At 40.5% G+C, this 23,846-nt stretch overlaps 1 protein-coding gene across 1 annotated transcript in view; it reads left to right on the top strand.

Annotated features, from left to right (window-relative positions):
- Positions 1–4,225: 4,225 nt before the first annotated feature.
- frem2b (FRAS1 related extracellular matrix 2b) overlaps positions 4,226–23,846 on the top strand; it is a gene marked incomplete at its 5' end in the record, with an annotated part of 48,188 nt that continues 28,567 nt past the window's right edge. Inside the window, 2 exons of the mRNA XM_079225121.1 lie at positions 4,226–9,233; positions 10,219–10,308. Coding sequence (XP_079081247.1) covers positions 4,226–9,233; positions 10,219–10,308 — 5,098 coding nt within the window. The remainder of the gene's footprint in view (positions 9,234–10,218; positions 10,309–23,846) is intronic.

The raw sequence follows: 23,846 nt of genomic DNA on the forward strand, positions 1-23,846 counted from the left end.
ACTTCAGAATAGCTGCTGACACCATTCCAGCTTTAAACATCCAAAGAATTGTCCCTGACAGATGTAATGAACTAAAATAGCCTTAGAGAGATTAGTGGGACAGGAGTTGTATTGTCTCTAGGGGATAGCCACAAGCAGAAATAGTCCTGATAAGTCCAAGCAATTGTTGGAATGGAGTCACTTTAGCAACACTACGACAAACAGTTGGGTGACACAAAGAGAGACAATTATCAAAAGTGTTTCTAGCCAGGGAGAGAATTTGTTTGTAATTAATAGGAGATACCGTCTAAATTGACATTTTATTCAGGATTTATATCTGATATTGACAATTGCATTTACTTTATTATGCATTGCTTTATTAGACATATAGACAGTCCATGTTAGGGGTGTAGGGCTCAAGCATGTAGAGCAATAAAACATGTTGTTAATGTTAATAAAGACAGTACACAAACAAAACAATGATTGTTAGGAGTTCACTTGGCTGCCGATTTCAGCACTGAAGCCACAGATGGTCTGTCCAGCAGCACCTCATTATCCATGCATCAGGTTGACTTGATGTCACCTCTCAGAGCTCGAGGCACCTTACATTTTGCATATCTCTGTTAACCCTGGTGCAATGACAGTGGTGTCACTGACAGCAGGGAACACAAGCCTTCTAGTGTTTGGCCTGTCAGTGTGTGTAGTGATGACAAGGCAGGGCATTCAGCTGAGAGGATATTGAAAATTAGTATTTCTGTAAACAACCGGCAAAACAGGATATTTTTAGATTATGGCTACATCTAAAGTGAATATGTTGTATTGTTTTCTTCTCGGCAGTCAGTATTTTTGCACTGCTGTTACATGCATATTTAACGGTCAACTGAGCTATTGCAAAGCAAAACAACCTTAGACACAAAGACCAACTAGATCAGTGAATGTCAATCACTGTGCCACGGAACACCAGTGTGCCGTGAGAGATCGTCAGGTGTGCTGTGGGAAAATGTCCGATTTCGCTTAATTGGTCCCAAAAAATATTTTTTAGTTGCCGCAAATGATTTTACATTGTTGAGCGTCTGAGCCTGCAATATGGTAAAATATGTTGCGTGCTTTTCACAATGGGATTTGCTGCTGAAGCTATCAGTATTTTAAGCTATGAGCTCTCACTTTTAAAGCCCAACAGTTCATATATTTGCAGGTCAAGACAAACATCCAACAGGCTGCAGCCTGGAGCTCCATCAATGATGTTTCTGACTTCCCATATCGAGAGGCTCTGGAAATATTCTTCCAAAAGCTCAAAAAACACACTGCAGTGACAAAGCCTGCACACTTTGTGGTTGTCATTAAAATGAATGAACACCTTCCTTTAAGGCAGTATTTATCGAACTGGGGCGGCATTTATTACAGGTGGGGCGCAAGAGGAAATGCTGATTTTAAATGTTCACCGTCCGCCGTTAATAGGTTACGCTTGAGCATGCGCGACTCGCCGATTCTTGTCATTTCGCCAAAAGCCGATCTTTATGAGATCTCCCTCCGTGAGGACGTCTTTCTGCTGTTGTGTCTCTCATAATTGAGCATGAATTGAGGGCCGTATCAAATCTACAACCCCGTTTATAAAAGAGTTGTAGAGAAAAGCAGCTCACTGCAGTCAATAATACTGATACAACCTGATGGCTCACATATCTGCACTCATTGTTTTGTTTTGCAAAAAATAGCTTATTGTTTTCCACAATACGCTATTTAGTAGTAACTAAATATTAGTTATTTTTGATAACACTTTTTTATTTTTTTGTCTGATGGAGCAATCTGGTTTACTTGAAACACTGAATACTCTTCCATGCCAGTAGGTAGCACACTAATTACCTACCATATATGCTGTATTATGCTACAATGGGACATTAATAATAATTACCTACCATATATGCTGTATTATGCTACAATGTGACATTTTGTAACTTTTTGAGTTGTTGGTGTGCCGCGAGATTTTTTTATTGTAGAAAATGTGCCATGGCTCAAAAAAGGTTGAAAAACACTGAACTAGATGATCTAGAAACTAACAGCTTTGAATGTTTTAAAATTAATTAATAATAAATTATTGAATTTTTTGTATTTATTCTGATCAACATTTATGTACGTGGTATTCAAAAGTGTAAAACAGCTTCAAACCCACCTGTACCGTGTGTTTCTTTGCTCAGCAATAAAACATATACACACCAGTGTGACTGGCATCCTCACTTCCTTTATAGACCAACAGTTCCATCTTCTAAGAAGGATGGGTCATTTTCAATAAATCTGATATAAATGTAATGTGACAGAATATCATCAAACTTCTCCTTGCCTCAAAAATAGGCCTGAAGGTTTTGGTATGATCCAATTCCCTCTCTGCAATTGCTGATTTCAGAAAGTTCTATTCATCTTCTTTTTCATTTTCTCTTGTAACTAGGAGCTGTCAAGACCTGGGGGCTTTGCCTTGCAGTTTGCTTGGCTATATTTATAATTGGACCCTGTCAACAGTGTCCAGTGCAACTCAACTGCACGGTTTGTTATGGCAGCTACTGTGTACTGATTTCAACACATGCCAGCTGTGAGACGGGTTGTATGTCATCAAAGCGCAACAATAGGTAGGTGCAGACACAATGGTTTGTGGATGGAAGGAAAAGTGTCTAAAAGGAATCAGAGGGGGCAGAGCACTGTTAAAGAAAAATTATTCCAGGTAATACATAGCTCCAGGGATGCTATACATTGACAGGGGAGCATGGGTATGTGGGTACATCTAATAAATCAAACATGCAAAACAGCTGTGTCCTTAAGCTATGCACAATGAAAACAACAGTAGAGTTAGATAAATCTGATTTTTTTTCAATTTACTGGCATTTTAAGTTAACGGTAAACACAATAGGAGCCAGGAGTAATGAGAGTAATGGCTCTCGCTCCCTTCAAGATGTTCAGCCTCCCCCACATTCTGTATGTTAACCTTCTAAACTTAGGATATGCTTTCTTGCAGTACAGTGGGGCTCACCATGCCAAAATCCAACCAAGTTTTAATAAAAATGTTGTGGTTAACCTGCCCTGCTGTTTCTGCACAGTGCCTGTGTGGGTGTCCTCTTGACTGGGCCGGATCATGACTGGGCTTGTCAAGAGTCAGAGGAGAATGCTGAATGCTCTGTTGGGGGAAGCATCTGACACCTGGAAGACCTGTGTGATGAGAGAGCAGCATAGCAGGAAACGGGACATTGTCACTGCATGACAAATATAACTGTTGACTCATGCTTTAAGAGTGGATTTTGGGCTATTTTGCAGGCTGAATTATGTCAAGAGGAGTATCTGTGTTGTGGCCACACATGCATTGGCTGCATTTCAAGACAGTGCACAGTAAAATACCTGCTCTGATGTGTATGACTGTTGTGTATGCGTACACAACCTCACACATTAAAAAGCTGCTAGAGAAGATGTACCCCATTATGCGCCCATTGCCACACAACAGCAATATATTGTATACTGTGTGGCACTGCATTGGCACTGCATACTGTGCATGCTGCAGAATTGCATGCACAGTGCCACACAGAACCTGTTTGACCTGAGCATGTAATGACGGACTGGGTTTCATCACTGCTGAGGGGTGTCGTGCACCCTCCCTCCTCTGCTGTGCAAACCAGGAGAGGGAGACAAAGCTTGTCTCCAGTTAGATTATCAGTGAAGACTCTTCTTTACAGCTGTAGTTCTCATTGATACTCCCTATCGTTAGGAGTATTTCTGAGTAAATATATTTGATTAGAGACAAATGTAGAATATTTAAACAACATCCAACCGTGTAAAATGAAGTATTTTGAACATAATAACATTCCTGGCCATACTGCAGGCTATACATCTAGCCAAAACATCGCTTTCTTCTATTTTTAAAAAAATAACCTAATTCAACCTGATGAGGTCCATCCCGCGCGGCATTGTTTTGTCTGCCCCGAATGACACAAACCACGTCCATTTAAAACCTGACAAACGCATTCCAGCGGAGATATGAACCAATCGGCGGAGAGGAAGGCGTAACTATCCGTACTCCAGCAAAGCAGGAGTATGAAGTTTCTGTTATCAGTGTACCGCCGTTGTGAGAGAATGGTGCACCTTCGTGCGCATAGGTGCGTGATATTATCCAACTCTGATTTTATATCCTTGCAACTTTAACCGCCGTACTTAGTTTTTAAGAGTGTATGCGCAAAGTTCAACGTGTCTTCTTTGCGGTTCCACACTACAAATGGCTTGGATTATTCCCCCGCATCTGCACAGGACTGGCGCTGCTTTTGTTCTGCTCGCAGTGGTTCTGACAGGTGATGCAGTTGCACAGGTTTTTGACAGCTATGGATTATCATACGCCTTGAGGTCCGAGCCGTCAGAGGACACGATACTGGTTGCCAACAATGGGATCCGCGTGCCTTTCGGGAGATCAGTCTTCATTGATCCCATCAACGATTTGGTTATCCAAATTCAGCCCGGTGATAGATGCAGCATAACGGTCCTGGACAATGACCCCCTGTCTCAAAGGCCTGGACACCTGTCTCCGAAAAAGTTTCCGTGTGAATTTGGCCACAACGACGTTAAGTATTCGCACTTCGGATCCAGGAGCCCTCCGAGGGATAGAGTGAGATTACAACTCAGGTATGACACCCAAACGGATACCATTATAATACCTTTTATGATGGAGGTGGAAGTCATTTTCACACAGCTGGAAGTTCTAACCAAAAATATGCCACTCACTGTCGAGAAACTGCTCAGCATAAGTAACCCCATTGATAGAAGAATTTTAGAATTCACTTATGATAAAAGTGCACAACAATGCAAAATAGCCTCTCTCTCAAGTGGCAGAGTGCTGCCCAGGTATGGAAAACTTGTGGATGAGGACAGCCTTGGAACAATGGTGGACTGTGATGAATTTATTAAAATGAATATTCGCTATCAGCATACCTTTGCGTTGAAGTCACCAAACAGAGATTACATTCCAATGCTTGTGGAGTTGCATGACAAGGAGAGCAATTTGCTCAAGCAGGAATTTTTCCAAATTTTGGTGAGGATTAAAGATGGAGAGGAGAACACAGCTCCTAAACCCAGTTTTGTTGCGATGATGATGATGGAAGTAGACCAGTTTGTAATGACAGCAATAACCATGGATATGCTGGCTGCAGAGGATGTTGAGTCTAATCCTGATGAATTAATTTTCAACATCACATCCACTCTGTCCTTTGAGGAGGGCTACATAGTGAGCACAGATGATAGGAATTTACCAATAACCTCATTTTACCAAGGAGACCTCAAAGACTTGAAAATCGCCTACAAACCCCCTGCTGTGGATTCAGACACTGAGCGGATTTTCCAGATTGAGTTTGAGGTTGTGGACACAGAGGGGGCTGTGTCAGACCCTTTTGCTTTCATGATTGTTGTTAAGCCTATGAACACATTGGCCCCTGTAGTGACTAGGAATACTGGCCAGTTACTGTACGAGGGTCAGTCCAGGCCTCTGTCCAGTTCACAGAGTCTGGAAATCAGCGATGAGGACAGTTTACACAATGTCAAAATCACTGTTATTGACGGGCTGAGGCACGGGGAATTAACCGTTCTGGGCTCAAGCAAGAAATTTTTCACCCCAGCTGACCTTGATGCCGGAGTGGTCATTTATCTACATGATGGCAGTGACACATACAGTGATAATATTATTTTTAGAATGACAGATGGAACAAATGAAGTAGAGTTTCTGTTTCCAATCACTGTTGTGCCAACTGATGACGAGCCTCCCATTATAAATGCCAACACTGGTTTGATTTTATTCAAAAACCAAATGATGCCAATCTCCTCACTCATGCTCAGTGCAGCAGATATTGACTCAGAGGATTCTTCAATAAAATTCACAATCAAGCCTCCCTTTTCCACGATTGGGCAGGTTTTGCTGCGCCAGTCTGAGGCCCCAGAGGACCCATCAACCTGGAAGTTTAATACAGAGGATGAATTGTATGAGAAAGTAGTGACTGAATGGCTGCAGCAGGATATAACTGATGGTACACTGTTTTACAAGCACATTGGGCCTCACAGCGTCACCACAGTCATAGATCAGTTTGTGTTTGGAGTTCAAGATGACAACGACCCACCAAACCAATCAAGTGAGAGCTCATTCATTATAAAAATTATTCCTGTAGACGACGTCCCACCTGAACTTTACCCCGGCACGACTCTGCAAATGACTGTGCACGAGTACCAGCTTACTTACTTCCGAAAGAAATTCCTCCGTTACACTGACCTGGACTCAGAAGATCGTGATCTCAAATACACAATCATCCAGCCAACAACAGATACAGATGAGAATAGCCCCGTTGTATTGGGAGCTCTGGTCTTAACTGAAAACCCAAACACTGAAGTTACAGTTTTCACCCAGGCACAAATTAACCACCATAAAATAGCCTACAAACCGCCTGAGCTTGAACTTGGAATTACCAGTCATGTTTTACAGTTTCGGTACACCGTGGAGGATGTTTCTGGAAATATTGTTGAAGGAGATTTCACTATATTTTTAAAGCCTGTGGACAACACACCTCCTCAAATAACCAACTCTGGATTCATTGTGTTTGAACGCGGCATCCATATCTTTACGAGTGATGAGCTGGACACCTCAGACACAGACACAGACAGCAAACAGATATCCTTCACTATTACTCAGCCTCCACTGCATGGCCAGATCCAGTTTACATTTTATGATATTACAAGAGGAGATACTTTCAGCCTAGAGGATATTGGAAATGGTAAAATTTCATACATCCATAATGGAGATGAATCAACAGTTGATTTGATACAAATAGATGTCAGCGATGGCATCCACATTGTCCCAATCACTATACAGATTAGTGTGAAGCCGATTGATGATGAGACGCCAACTATCAACCTTCCAGCTGGCACAATCGGCTCCTACATAGATGTACTGGAAAATGGAGCAACAGAAATCACAAGTAATGTCATTCAGGGAAGAGATGAGGACACAGATGACCTCCGTTTGACCTTCATTGTTGAGGACCCACCATCATTAGGTGAAATTCTGGTGAAAGGTGTTCCATCTGGCACATTCACCCAAGCTGATATCATTAACGGCGCTGTGGTCTATGCTCATACCAGTGGTGAGATAGGCTTGACCACAAAGGAGGACTTTTTCAATCTCACTTTGACGGACATGTCTGATGAGTGGACTGTAGGTGGAAATAAAATCACAGGTGTTAGAGTGCATGTAACTATTCTTCCCCTGGACAGCCAGGCTCCAGAGGTCTTTGTGGGGCCACAGTTCTCTGTTGTGGAGGGAGCAAAGAATGTCATTCAAATTCTTCATATAAGGGCTGATGATGCAGACACCTCCAATGATCACCTCCTTTGTACAATAATTGTACAGTCGACTTCAGGGTATGTAGAAAATATCTCCCCTGCCCCAGGCTCAGAGAAATCCAGGTCCGGGACAGCTATTAGTGCTTTCACCATCAAAGACATCAGACAGAATCACATTTACTATGTTCAAAGCATTCACAAAGGAGTCGAGCCAGTGGAGGACAGGTTCACTTTCAGATGCTCTGATGGCATCAATTTCTCTGAAAGGCACTTTTTCCCAATATCCATAATCCCCTCTAATGATGAAAAGCCTGAAATTTATATGCGAGAGTTTGTAGTTATGGAGGGCATGAACATAGTCATCGACACTCCCATTCTGAATGGTGTTGATGCAGATCTCCCCTCTGATCAGCTTACATTCATTATTACCAAATCCCCCAAGCACGGATTTATTCTCAATCAGCTCACTACTGGCACTATCCCTGTCTCGAACTTCACCTTGGATCAGATCAGGGAGGCCTCCAGCATTGTGTATGAGCATGATGACTCAGAGACCACAGAGGACAGCTTTGATATTGTTCTCACAGATGGAAAGTTCAGTGTAGAGAAAACAGTAATAGTTATGATTATCCCTGTGGACGACGAGACTCCAAGGATGGCAATCAATGACGGCCTTGAAATTGAGATAGGTGACGTGAAAGTCATAAACAGCGATGTTTTAAAAGCAACTGATCTGGACTCTGAGGATGAAACGCTAACTTATATTGTTCGCTATGGGCCCAGTCAGGGATATTTACAGAGGGCAACTTCTGAGACTTTGCAAAATATTACAGTTGGAATTAACTTTACGCAGAACGAAGTGGATCAGGGTTTAATTGTGTACATCCATAATGGGCAAGAGGGAATTCGGGACCTCATAAAATTTGATGTGACAGATGGCATCAATCCACTGATAGACAGATACTTCTATGTCACAGTGGGTGGCATTGACATGGTGTTCCCAGATGTGATCAGTAAAGGTGTATCACTTAAAGAGGGTGGCAGGGTTACTCTGACAACAGACCTGCTCAGCACCAGTGACCTCAACAGCCCAGATGAACACTTGGTTTTCACGATCACCAGAGCTCCCATGAGAGGACACCTGGAGTGCACAGACACACCTGGGATGCCCATCTCATCCTTCACACAGCTCCAGCTGGCTGGCAACAAAGTATACTACATCCACACTTCTGATGATGAAGTGAAAATGGATAGCTTTGAATTTGAAGTGACTGATGGCTACAACCCTGTGTTTCGCACTTTCCGCGTCTCCATCACTGACGTGGACAATAAAAAGCCTGTAGTGACAGTACACAGCCTACTGGTAACCGAGGGAGAGAACAAACTCATCACGCCGTTTGAGCTCACAGTGGAGGACAGAGACACTGTTGACCGCCTCTTGAAGTTCACAGTCACTCAAATCCCGGTTCATGGTCGCCTGCTCTTTAACAACACCCGGGCTGTTACCTCCTTCACAAAGCAGGACCTGAATGAGAACATGATCAGCTACAAGCATGATGGCACAGAGAGTGCAGAGGACAGCTTCTCCTTCACCGTCACTGATGGCACACACACAGACTTCTACATATTTCCCAACACAGTGTTTGAAACTCGAAAGCCCCAAATGATGAAGATTTCTGTCCTACCAGTGGATAATGGGGTGCCGCAGATTGTGGTGAATAAGGGTGCCCCAACATTGCGGGTTATGGAGAATGGTCACCTGGGATTTGTGATCACCAGTAAGACTCTTAAAGCAGAGGACAGAGACAGCATTCAGAATTCAGTGACCTTTAGGATTACTGTTGCCCCAGCACACGGCTACCTGATCAACCTCGGCAGAGGAAATGCTACTATCATCACCTTCACACAAGGTAAGAGAGCTGCATTTCAAACAGCTTTGCATTCCTGTGACATTAAAATGTTTTAATGTAGTGCAGAGACTCACACAGAAGACAGTTCTAATAATAATTCTCTTGAGCTCGCTCTCAAACTTATTTTACATTTACTCACTCTGCTAAATGTACTCCCCTCGGATTACTGAAAAATGCTGAGTTCAAACACAAGGTTTTTGTTTTCACTCAAGAGACTGCCTATTTACAGAGATGAAGTATGCCAGTGCCTCAGGCTGACCAGATCTCACTGGAGGATTACATTTTTCAAACAGGGCCTAATGTATTTCACTTTGGGAGAGAACTGATGGTGATTTATATATTACCAGAGTCATATTTCTAACAGAAGGAAAAGGGATTACAGACAGGATGATAGATTGGTGGCAAGGGCATAGTAGCCTGGCTCACAGCAGACCACTGGCTGCAAACATGAGTACAAAAGTTATATTTCAAGCAGACCAGAGGGGTGTCTTGGTAAATCTTGGTAAATGCTAAATATCAAGATGGCAGTATCTGTGTACAGTCAATATCCATGTATTCCCTGCTTTTATTTACTGAGTCACTGCGAGATGCTTTACCCAAGAGGCCTGTTCAATATTTCAAGAGTTCTCACAAGAATGAACAGACAGTAAATAAAGAATCCTGTCTAGCGCCACACTATCAGGATGGCAAGCAGGTCTCTGTGATGGAACGCCAACAATCAAGCTATTCTTTATGTTCTGTGCCATTCTGAGTCTATTAGATATACAGCGCTTGTTACCAAGCAGTTGCTCCTTTCAGATCCCCCAGACACGATATGCAGTGGGCACATTTAATCTCACAGCTTCAGCCTGCTTCTTATAGCAGGGCTCAGGGGTAGTTATTGACAAATAGTATGTCAGAAACAAACTGGACATATTTTCCCAATCACCAATTCAGCCAAATAACGGATGTCATGGACAGTTATGCAATTGTATCTCTTTTTCAGCTGAAATTGACGACATGAACATATGCTATGTTCTGAGGGATGGTGACAAGGCTACAAATGACATCTTCTCATTCTCCATTGAGGACAGTGGTAAGTTACTTTGCTAAAACATCCATTAAGATGCTGACTTTTGAGACTGAAACATTTTAGTTTGATACACAGTCCCAAGTTTTGCTTTGAGTAACTGATTTCTTTAAAAAAGGAAAGAAAATGTGTGCGTGTGCTTCATAAAATGCCTTATTAAGCAGAATTACTAAGCACAGATGTGTGCAGAGATCGGTGACATTTACAGAACAATAACTTCTTATTTCAGCATGAGTAAATGATAGAATAGGCATACAGTGAATGAGAAGGAATGAAAACTATACTATTTTTAGATAACTTTTGTTCATGTCGTGCTCTGTTGATTTCCATTCAGCAATATTTCTATCAAATAGTCTGAATGTAAGAGCTTCCACTCTCATTAACCTTTTATCTATACATTCATGTTATTCTTACTTTGCAGTATCAGTTGTATAGCACCCCACCCATGATACCCCATTATTTGTGCATGGAAGTGCCTCATTATTTAGAAAGAAATGATTGATTTAGCAATTAGCGAAAGACCTTCCTCTCACTGTAGATATGTAATCAGGCACAGGCTCAGTAAATGGTTTGAGGCAATCATGCCAGTGTTGCCGATTAGCAGAAGTAGCGTGCCTGACAGTGTGTCCTTTTTTGCTACCCTTCAGCTGTGAGGAGTGAGCACAAAGGGGCTCCTTAAAAGGGGCCCTATTTTCCCGCAAGCACCTCAGTGGGCCCCCGTGCACATTTTCTCATCTCTCGACTCTGGTCTAATCTGTGGCTTCAGTTGAATAAAGCAGGTTAAAATCAATGCCAACAGGTAGATGGTAATGAGCGATGACTAAAATGCAGAGGACAACTCCTTATCAGGGGGTGATACTGAATGAAAGTGCTTCACCTGAGCTGCTGGCAAATGTCAAGCTCATGCAGAGCTTTTCTGTTGTTGTTCCCTTTGTTATTGTCTCAATTGGGTTATTTGTTATGGAACGCTCCAGACTTCTCTCCCTCTGTCACATTCTTTCTCTTTCCTGCTTGCTTAATGCTTGACGACATACTTGAATCCCCACTTGTAGTTTATCTTCCAGAAATGGCAATTAGATTCCGCTGTTTTCAGCATTCACTTCAATATTTTACATCATCCTTAGACTTGATGAAAGGATGAATACAAATATCATATGTCTTGTTCTGTCCTTTATCATAGGTTGTGCTCAAATAAAACAAAAAATTAAATTGCAATGGTCAGACACATTATATTTCTTTAAAATGTCACTCTCTGACATGGGAATTGTGGCTATAGTTAAACCTGAATTGCTTGACAAGTTGATATAGCGTCTTGTTGGATGACCCATCCATAAGGATTCGACACATACTGCACTGCAGCTTGTGATGCAGTCAGTGAACATTTTTTTAATAAGATTTAAGCTGTGCTGGTGGCTGCTCTAAATCCCCAGACGGAGCCTCCAGCTCTTTGAACAGTCGTGTTGGGGAGAAGCTGAATGGTGTACACTGGAACACAGCTGCAGTATGTTATGTTCAGCAGTGGAAAACATTCTCATCCTCACTTCAAGTTCATTGGGAAATATACCAACTGCACTTGGCAATTTTCTACGGGTGAAAAGTTATTTTTTATGTCGCAGCTGCTCAGTGGGATTCCGGGAGTTTTTGCTAACAGCTGTGATGAACCGTGAATGTGTGCACATTTCTGAGTATATGTATGAATGCAAATTAATATTTGAAATTGAATGTTTCCGCATATGTGTGTATTTTAAGGATAGTCATGTTTACAGTATTAGACAGGATTGAAACTAGGACTGTAAATATTTATTATTCTGTTTTTTCTTCTTTTCAAACAATTGATTAATCATTCATCTTTAAAATGGTCACACAAATCCCCATGACATTTTCTATCATGTTGTGAGGCCTTCAAATTGCTAGAAAACATCAAACTGAAAACATAGACATTCAGTTAATTTCCAATTATGTTAAAGAGAGAACATCATCAAACTTCACAAAGCTGACAACATCAAACTTAAAAACAATTCCAAATTGTAATTATTTTAACAATTTATCAATTGTCACTCTTATTTAATTTGCTGTTGGTAGACTAATCGATAAATCGGCTAATCTACTCAGCACGAGTTGTAGCCACTGACATCACTTTGCGTCTGCTTGAGGGTAAACTCACTGTTCTGTGCCCTACCCAACTGCCCTACCCAACTGATTGTTATAGGATCTGTGCTGGCTCCATTGTCAATCCAAAAATAAAGTGACTTACAACCTGCCCTCATTACAGGGCAGGGCACTAATTCACTCTTGGCCTGTTTTTTGCATTGGGAGAATGAGTGGAAAATGCCAAACCATGTATTTCACCTAATCCAATTACTTACTACTTATTGCAGTTTCACCACAAGGTTGTTTTAGCTGTTGAAGCAGAGATCATAGTGTCTCTGATAGATGGATTGTCTTGGAGCTGGCCAAAGTCTTGGCTCTCTTAAATTGAGTAAATTGAATTATTCCTGGCAGCGGTGCTTCTGCTGCTTGTTGTGTCATTTTAGTGTTCAGAGCCCAAATTGACCGGACCTATTCTTGTACATTGTTTGGGACAGCTCTATGTGAATATTGAGTGCAATAATGACCTTTACTTTATGTGGCCAAATATTATGATTTTATAAGAACTGCTAAAAAAAGGAAGATAAACTGTAAATGATGCTTATGCAATTTAGACTGGAAGAGAATTAACTGTTTCACTCAATTAACTTGTCTACATAAAGACACCATCGTCTCTTTGCCACAAATAACAACATGACAATTAAACCTGAACCCCAAACGCTTATCGTTTGGATTAGAATGGGTCTCGATAAAAGGATTCTCACTGTGTGACTAAAACACTGATATTCTGGCCCCTGTTGTTATAGAACACACTCAATAATAATGCTGTATGCTACTAATAATACACAACACAATTATGCTGCAATTATGCTTTATAATCATGTGTATATTGTGGATTTTATGTCTTATTCCCCCCACCCCCTCTCCAGTTTCTTTTTCATTTCCGAAATCTCTCACCGTGTGATTATTTGAGTTGCTTTTGCCAAAAGAAGATACATAGCTTATTTTCTCAGAGCTGATTGTGTGTCTCACTATTCGTCAAGCTTGTCAAAGCTTTGAATGAATAATCACAGAGGACTGAAATTACACATATTCATTTGTGGGTGTCTATTTCCTGTTTTGGAAAAACATCCCACCTTTACAGCAGAGTCACGAACAGAGGCGTGGGCCAAACACCTCTTTAATTACTTTGAGAAAGTGTCTTGTGTAGAACACGATCGGTATCTGGATGTTTGTGCACATGTGTGTTCTGGGGAGGGGCCTGGTCCTGTCATTAAGTCAGTTAATTGCTGTGTTTGGGTGGGCTCCAGCCCTCCCCTTTTCTCCTGAGGATTCGGGTGCATTCAGGTGAATTTACCTGAACACACACAAGCACTAGCATTCCCAGGCATTTGTTTGTGAAGCAGAATCCCTGTCTGCCTGCAGCCAGTCAGTCAGCATCAGGGATAGTCCTCCTGACAGACACACTGCTGTGGCCTTTGTTTTTCATTCCAGGCACTCTGTAACATCTCTTTTTTCTTCTTCACTCAGCTACAAACAGGCAGCAAAATACCATTGATTGTTCAGTTCATAAAAATAAGCTGAAGGTCAAAATCCATCGTTGTGTTTCCATTTTCACTTGTTTAGTAACCCTTAGTAACCTTAGTAACCCTTATGTGCAATGAGTATGACAATCAGTAATTTAGAATTACAGAGGAAGAGGTAAAATTCCTTACTGGAACTTTTTTTTTACATGGTAGCCCCTGAAACAGAGGAATGTTTCTCCTTTCAAGTTTCCTATGCAAGTCTGCAATGCTCTCCTCAACAAGCATGTTTTGTTTGTTATTTCTGCTTCTGTAACAAGATAAATTGAGGTCAGTTTGAGTACCTCGATCTAATAAATCCTCTGAACCATTTCGGCCTGCAGTAACATCTGCCGTGCAAATCTCCAACATCTTCTATGTTATCGGTGTGTTATCGCTTGTGACACTGAGTGCATACTTGAATCCATCTCCCTTGTTCCTCTGCTGGTCTAATCCCAGGATAGGAGGGATTATTATTCTCCCCATAGCATGCTGGAGCACAACAAAAGTGAACGTGCACTCACATGCAGTTGTGCGGTTAATATCGACTTTGTAAATGCTATAATATTCCCATCACAGTGCAGATGATGACTCTACAGTTTCTGTTCTGTTATTAATGAAAATGTCTCCCCTACACTTTTCTTGGGGGGTATGCCATTATTCTGTCCTTGGGACCTATAGGGTGAATCATATGCATAGAGTATGCTGTAAACTTCAGAAAATTACATAGCTAGTTCAGTGTTTTAAAGGGAGTTTGGGGGCGTTCGGTTTACCTCAGAGTCCATCTGTGCTGCAGCTAATAAAATATTAGGTAGTCATTTTATTGTTATGGAAAACATTTTTGTGATAAAACATCTGGAAGTTGATTAGAGGAGCTATTCCTGGGTAACAGCTGCTTCACTTTGGGGTGGAAAAACTGAATTACAGAGAGGATTTAGGATAATTATTTTAGATGGAAAATGATTTTCGCACTTCACTGGTCCCTTATGTCCTCATCGTCAATAACTTTGAGTATTTATTTTCTCACCGATCTCCATTGCTGTTATATTTTCAATGTTTATACATGCTATAAAGTAAAAGCATATGTGGAGAGTGCTGTAGTGACGAACCAAACAAGTGAAGAACCTGTGCGCATTGATGAAGGGATGAAACATTCATTGTGAGCTAAAAGACTTAAGCCAATGTAATTATTCTTAAATAAAGATTAAAAAGTAATTATTAATGATTGGCTCATTCTACAAGGCAAGTAAGCTAAACCATATTAATAAGAGCTTTCATTTTTATATTATGAATTATGCATTTTAATTAGCCATCGGAGGGGGTTTCCTCAGCTCAAGTTTGTTTGGATTTCTATCAGCAGTTAGTTTTATGCTGTTTTTCCTACATTGTTGTACATTTTTCTCTTGAGGGCAGATTACTGCTAAGTAGTCTGTTTGTCAGAAAATCATCTTCATCTGTTTGAGATATATACATAAATAGTGTATAAATAATAGACAATCACGTAGGAGAGTGGCAGCATCTTATATATTTTTCTCTCTGGTTGTGATTGCATTTTACATAGAATGTGGGTGAAACATGGCTCAAGTTTTTAAGACCCTTTCACACCTAATTTTTCCTATGGAAACCGACAGGGAAAGCCTGCTTGATGAGTGCCTTCCTCTGTCTTAATATACTGCCAAAGCCTGTGTGTGGAGCAGAGGTTAACAAAGCAAAGGCAAATTCCCAAAAGTATAGAAACCCCAGGCCCAGGCTTGTTCCCTCGATGATGATATGTGTCGTATACCTGCCTTATATCACTCTAGCAGAACTGGGGTCGTTCAAGCAATACGTTTGTAGAACATCTCTCTCTCTCTTTTGTGGAACAAGCTCACCCGTTTAATTTGGGTTTCAAGTTTGGACAGTCAGTAGTCCCATCAACTCCAGAAAAGCTGATGCATACATATATCAAATTCTAAAGCTTTTTACCACTGGCAACAGAAGAAGATAAACAAAATGTGTAAAATGTAATGGAAAAATGAAACCGATTTGGAATCTTTTCACATCTACAGTGAAAGCAAACTTGTATGTTGTTTGATTTTGGGCTATAACAATTTAATGAGACTGTGTTTTGAAAAGTCTAATATTCCCCCCCAAAAAACAGCAGGAGTTATGAGAGTCAATGATGACACAGTTGCTGCTGTGACATGTCTCTTTTCACAGTAGCAGAGCTTTTGTTCAGTTTTGCGGAATCACTCTGGATAATGTGTTTTTGGCCCCGGAATCCCAGCAGTGGGCCGGAGCTGCTCCTCTCAGCCCTGCTGCACGATAAGCTTCTGACAGCTGGGCGAAAGCTGGAGAGTCACAACTCTCTCCAGCTCAGTCCGGGTTTCAGGATTGGAGCCCAATGCAGGGTCCATCCATGGTAGACACTTTTTATGCACAAGCATTCACACACGCGACACACAGTCACATTAAATCACCCACCATCTATCCATCTCAAGGCCAGCTGCCTAATCCTTTAATCAGAGATGAAGCTGGCGTTGCTAAAATGGTGCATCAAGATGCTGGGCATCATCTACAGTTTAATTGATAACTCCTTTGTCTTTGATTTCAAGCTGTTGTCTCTTTTGATTATACTGCTGTGATGGTGGCCAGAAAAAAACAAAAAAAGCTCCTCTCATTTTGATACCATCAGCATTTCAGTATGCCAAGAAAATGAATACAGCAGAGGGGAATATACGTGTTACACAGCTTGAAGCAAACTCTCTTGAGAAGGTTTGCATTTTATATTCTCCCTATGAACATGGTTTGAGTGTGTATTGAGAGTAACAGGGCTCTCATATCGTAAAAGGTGCTTATGAAATCCTTTAGGGATTCTGTGTGTGGATGAAGCCCCACTCACCAACACCTCCTTCGCCCGCTTTCCCCCATAAGTGATGCCTGATAGGCAGGATATGATAAGCTATCTAGATGAGAAAAGGGAGGAAAGATAGGTGAGATGAAAGATAGAAGTGCTCTGTTGGTCCCAGTATTGGTGGGATCAAGGCTTCAAGCTGCTTCCTGTCGCCTGTAGCAATGGCATGAATGTGATGATGTGCACTTCACTCTCTAAACACCGCCTGTATTGACAAGTTGTGTGGGCTCAAATGTAGTAGATGAACCCTGTGGGTATGTGGCCTCATCTACATATGAACTGAAATAATTGGGATATTTGCCATAGACTTGATTAGTCTACTACGGCAAATTTAGGCTGATCTTTTATTGAATTTCAATTGATTTTTTGTTTTGCTTGAACAAATAAACTACTTAAAACATGTCTGGAACAACCAGGGAAATGTCCAGAGATCAACCCTTCCCCCATGAAGAATAGTGAGGAATGTCTTGCTGCCTGAAATTAAGTAGACCATGCCTGGGCTTATCTTGGTTTTTCAGGACATGGGCTTGGAGTGAAGAGTTACATATTAGCAAGTAAATGTGAAGAGGGAAACAAAGATAGGTCACAGGGTGCAGATCTACTGGGCAATCTGATGCAGCGGTTACATTTAGATCCGTAAATCCCCAGGTAATTTGCTGAAGCTATTACAATTACCACAAAATTGTTCTGTCATAAATTAAAAGTCATTGCTGGTCAATGAGTCAGATACAAAAATATATATTTCTTAGCATATTGTGTTTCATTACAGGGAGTGATCAGTTTGTGCTATTGGGGCTTTGTGAAACCTTTTGGATATTCAACTAACATTTATTTTGCACTTAGTTTAGTTTCTTTAGAGAGTTGATGATTTTTTATAGGGTATTCAGTTTTTATTAGTTAAAATGTCGACAGAGCTAAGGGCAAAAATGCAAGGTCTCAATGCCTCTCATGTGTATCCGCATCTTATTACTTTATTCCATCCCTGCGGGGTCTAGGGGTTGTGCTCCTTACAGGACCTGCATTTAGGTTGTTTGTGTTAGCTTTGAAAACCCACGGTCTCTGAATTAATATTTCAGCCCGAAAGACAGAGCAGCTACTTGGAGCTATCTTTGTTGAGAGTTTCAACTTTGTTTTGGAACTATCTTTGTTATCTCTATACCTGTCTTGATCAGTGAGCTTCAACTTGTGAGTACTTCTGCTCTTTAATGCTGCCATCATTTTTTCAACATTGTTCCCTATGCTATTATTAATAAAATCTGCTCACTTGTATGACTGACAATCTATATTAAGTACCAACACCGTTTCTTTGGCATCTTTGGAGATTAATTTGCCCTCTTATAAAACCCTCTTGTTGTCATCTTCGGACAACCCTTTGTGGCCTTTGTAATAATACTGCTGATACAACATCATTAGCTGCTTGTCACAATAGCCAATTGATGATGTTAATAATAGTAAAATCGGTATAAAACATAATGCCAATTGTGAAGTTGGTGGTGTAACACTATACTACTATACCTATAAAGTCACCGAATCCATCCCTGCAACTATCAGAGTGGCTCGGACTTTTCACCAAAAGTTATTTGATATTTTTAAAATGAAATAAAATGTGCATACGTATACAAATAAAATTTGCATACGTGTACAAAGACATCCAGAAGTTGTTTTTACAACGATGCAAGTACAGGGGGAAATACTTGCAGATTGAGGGGCTAAACGAAATTTTGCAAGCATCCTTAGAAGTAATCTTCTTGAACCCTGGGATTGTTTCGCTGCACAGACTAATCTTCAGTTCAATATTACAAGAAAGAGACAATAACAACAGTAAATCCTTGGACATTTTCTCCCCTCTTTTCATGAATGCAGACTAGTATGCTTATCTTTAACATGCAGGTTTGCACAGTTCTACTTGAAGTCTCCTTTTCACTAGTCATGAACAAAGGACCAAGAGTCATTAAACACTTATTTAGGAATTACCATTTCAGGGAGCATTTTCCTCCCAAGAAAAACCCTTCTACATGTGAGGATTTGCAAGTAAGAACTGTGAAATGCAGCTGAAACATGTCGTTATAAATTAAACCAATGGAAGCCCTGAGCAGCCTTGACAAACCCCCAGCTCTATTAGTATGGAGCTCATGAGTCTGTGGGACTGGGATGGGGTTTTATATTCTATGGCCTCACACTGCTGCTTTCAGCAAACAGTCCGCCATTATTCGATCTGACAAGAGAGCAAACACTGTGCATTCAAGGGTCAAGAAAGCACGTCCCCCTCTCTTTGTCAAGTCCCTTCATCCTGCAACCTTATGTTGCTTTGTTTTCTCTCACATTTCCCCACTTCCAGTTGCATCCCCTTGTTAAATCACAAACTACGTTGTTTTCTATTCAGTCACCAGCAGAATTGGCGATTACATCCCAATCTAATGGGAAAGTCTCTAAATATCACATCTTCCGACCTTTCTGTGTGTCTTAAGAATGTATTTTTGGCTTTTTGCTTGTAATTTATGCACCACTTTTTGAGTGTCATTTATATGCCACAAGGTTTTTGAAACACTGTGAAACAGCTTGTTGTGTGTCACTTAAAGTTCAAAGTAATGCAACAAAACTACCTCGTTAGTTTTAGGAAAATCTCCCACCATTAACCATGGTCTATTTCTCATTATAGACCTTACTTGTACAGAGCGTATCATAACTGCACAGATGCATTTACATTGCACTCAGTACAGACTACATGGCGCCCAAATGATACGTTTAATGTATGTTTAATTTGTTCTGCTAATTCAGCCTTTTGTTATTATTTCCCCTGCTATTCAGAATCCAGGCCTTTTCTCTCTAAACTGTGTGGCTTTGAGGTGTGTTTAATTAAGACACTCAAGGCAGCATCCTCTTTGACAGACAGGAATTTCATTCAAGGGCAATCAAGAAATCCTTTGTCTGACCTCACCTACACAATCAAAACAACCAAAGCCCTCAGCAACAACTTTATTACTTCCTTTGGATGGGTTCCGTAACTCAAGGTCAGCTAATTGATTCATGTACTCGCCTAGAGAGACAGGAGAATAAGACTTTTCATCTTTTCAGTTTTTGGTGCAATAATTATCATTCTGCTGAACAAGACCATGAAATTTTCTCCATAATTTCTCCATGATACAATCCACAATACATATGGTGCATCTGGGATATATATATATATATATATATATATATATATATATATATATATATATATATATATATATATATATATATATATATGGGATATATATATCCCAGATGCACCATATGTATTTCATGGAGAAATTAAGATTTGCTGTAAAAGTTTCCAAATGGAGTTAATATGAATCATGATCCAATGATTGTGCCTAACCAAAAATAAGAAAATACTTTAGAATAACTTGTGTTCACGCAAATCTGAACAGTCTGTTTTCCAGCCCTCCATGATCAGGGATAAGTCCTGACCTTGGGTTCTTGGTAGGACACCTTGTGCCCCTGGTTGAAAATCAACAACCTGTGACAGAGCAGATCTTCTGCAGAGTGGTGCCTCCAGAGTTGGCTGCTTCCTAATCCTTAAAGTGTTTGGAAAGATTCTTTCAACAATAATTCCCGGCGAGGCTAATAGGATTACTTTTAAAAACCAAGGATGTTTGCTTGTATTGGATGCCAGTAATTTCTAGACACAGTGAAATAGTGACCGTGGCAAATATCCAAAAGCCACTGTATTGAGTTGTTTTTCTATCTGCAGTTGGGTTTTTTCAAATGTACACCATTGATTAAGAATTTTTACAGATTAATTTTGAATGTACTTCAACAACTTTTAAAGAATGCAACATTCCAGCAGCAAATGTGTGAGTTTTGTGTTGAGTGTTGTCTGAAGCGGATAACAATTTGTGGCAGTGTGTAAGGATGCTAGAGCATGAAGTAGAATCCTGGACAGGAGTGACCTTTCCCTATCACATTGTACAGTATTTCCTCTGACACAATTCTCTCCTGGGCCACAAATAAAAGAGCCCCATCTGAAAAAAGAGTTGTGGGAATCGTCACTGTCTTCCCACACAGACGAGGGGGCTCCTACATTGTGAGCCAGCAAGAAAGTCATTCAGCAGTTTCCACAACAACCTAATCCTGCAATTTGGAATCCGAAACCGAAGGTGTGAGGAGTGGATAAAGATTGTTGTTTTGCTGAAAAGGTCTTTTACAGTCACTCATACGTGTGTAGGACAACATGTATAAGATCATTGAAGCCCATGTTCTGCTTCAGGGAGGGCGCATTAAATAAACTAATACAAGATGTTACCTTGAATGGCTTTAGGTGACTGCTGGTTTATGGTGCAGCATTTTTAAACCACACTCTTATTCTCATGTGCCCATCTTACCATCACCATTAGGTACTGAGCAGTTGAAGTAATTGATTGTCAATCTGTGTCAGGTTTTGCTTGAATAATGCCAAACAAAGGAAATAATATAATCATTTATCTAAGTTATTTATGCAACCTTAATGCGTTGCAAATATGATCCAAAAGGCCTCCAAAATTGTATTGTAATTTCATCACAGCCAACATAACAAGATAACTATCTTTCCATAGAAATGAACTCAAAGTCATATTTTCTGAACAGAGGTGTGAAGCCTCAGACAAACTTTTCCTTAGCAAATGTTTATTCATGATATAGTTATTGAAAGTTTAAGAAAGAAAGTAAGTCCATCCATTGTATTCCACATTTGGACAGAGCAGAGTATTAAGTCACCTCCATTGTTTTGGTTCACATGTTAATCTCAAAGAACCTTTCCTGCTGAGAGCAAAGCCTTGCTTGCTTCAAGCCATGCATGGCTCTCTGACCCAGCACTTTTGTTCAGAAGTGTCTTTGGCCTTTCTTTCAGGCCCCTCATATGTCGCCTCAGAGTGACCAGTGTGTAAGAGCGGACACAGAGCCGACAACAGCCGGAATGGACCCTGCAGAGCGGCTAACATTATGGTGGACCATTTCCATGAAAGGCCGTGCTTGTAGAAAAAGGCTTCGGGCCTGTGAAATCATAACAGTTCTAAATCTTTCAAACCATTGCCAACTCGTTACTGCTGATAAAAGGCTTAAGGTGATTAGACCACAGCGCTCTTTCTCTCTGCTCTGCCATGAGCTTTCTTTCCTTCAACAGGATTATCATATCCCTTTTCCCTTAATTGGAGAGGTGAAAAATATGCTGGTATAGTCTGGAACCTAATTTTATAGAGATAATTTAAGTTATGAGGATAGAATACATTTATGTCCATCACAAAAATTAAGCTCTGTCATAGATTTTCTTTAGAACAATATTTGTTATTAACTATTCTTTAACTTAAATGTAGTCAGCTGACCATTTTGTCTTTAATTTCTTGTCATGGAAGCCCATGGAGCTAAACATGTCAAACAAGTCTAAAGACCTGCTAAAGGGCCCTAGAAACTACACTTTTCATCATACACATCAATAGCAAAGTCTTAGATGGAATGATACAGTGACAATTCTGTAGTCAGAGCCTTACTACTTGTGGGGCTTTAAATGATGTTGTTTTTGCTGCAGTTGAGCGAAAGGAAACCTCATGTATTGTTCTAAATTTAACTGGTTCATCCCTCTCAGAATCATGAATAGCCACAGTAAATTTCATGATCATTAGTTTTCAACGTACTTTGTCATGAAATCTTGTCATTGATGAAGGTTGAGGATCACTCACATTATTAGGAGCCATCTTGTGGGGACCTTGAATATTCATAAAATCATCCTGATTAATGTCAGACTTTATGGCAGTCTGGTCAGGATCAAAACGTTGGATGGACAGACCAAAAGATTAACTAATCTCTCATCTCCATCTTTTGGCTCTACCAATGAACCAAATTGGGTAGAGATAGTTATTTTGTAAACAATAACGTTTTGCTGTTTACTGAAGACAAATACTACCTGTTAGATAAAGATCCCTAGGCTTTGATACATTTGAATTATTATGAGTGAATTGGCTGAAACAAGTTACTTAAATCTGCTTCATAAGACTTTGTGGCTCCCAATACAGGTGTGAAACCTGATTTTGGCAGTTACATATCATTACAATTACCCCCCATATAAGAAAACAGTCAAATTGAAAGTTTATTAAGTGCTTAAGCAGCCAGTCTCCCTTAACTACCGTCGAAGAGTTTCGCCAGTATTCAGATTCAGTAATGCCTTTTTTTATGAATGTGGTCCGTTTTAATACTATTTGAAAGGACTCCTTGTGAATCCCACGCCTAAAACTAAACTAAACTCGCTGGCCAGTAAGCACTTTGCTGGTCCTGTACACAACTGTTAATTTATCCCTAAAGTTTTATTTGACGTCTTTAATGCTACAGTGAAACACAGTTATTGCAGATCATGGACACTATTAGAACACAAAGTCCATTTGCAGTATATGATCTTTAAATATTTTTAGATGTATTGTGTCTATTGAACAGGATTCACAAGCTTGTCCCAATTTATCCTGCCTAATCAGTGCAGTGCTGGCTCTGTGGGCAAAGGGCCGCCTGTCTGTCTGCCTAGTTGAATGAACAGACGAGAGTCCATGGGGCATCGTGGCCCCACGATGCTTCACGGTGACCAAATAAGGGCTGTCTGCAACATGTATTCTGGGAGGAGACAGGGGCACGAAGTTGGCACAGTCCAGTCTCTCACATTCTTTAGCCTCTCTCAAAAGACTTCTGTCCGTCAACACACATCCAGTATGTGAGTGAACAGAACTTGTGTTTCGAAGTGCGGCGACATGAACTGTACAATACCTTTTTGTTTGAAGGTTCATAACTCATACTCACCATAGAGAGGGTGTTATACATCACTGGGGATTGCCTTCCCTTTCCTCACCATGAGTGCTAAAAGGTTTACTAGAAACAAACAAGACGGAGTGCAGGCAGGCAGGTAATTAATTCAGTGAATGAATTAAGATGACTAGCCACTGGAATTTGTAGGACTCCTGCTTTTAATGAGAATGTGGACATTGTATTGTATCTTAGCTTAT

This window comes from Taurulus bubalis (genome assembly GCF_910589615.1).
Source record: "Taurulus bubalis genome assembly, chromosome: 10".
NCBI classification, from domain to species: domain Eukaryota; kingdom Metazoa; phylum Chordata; class Actinopteri; order Perciformes; family Cottidae; genus Taurulus; species Taurulus bubalis.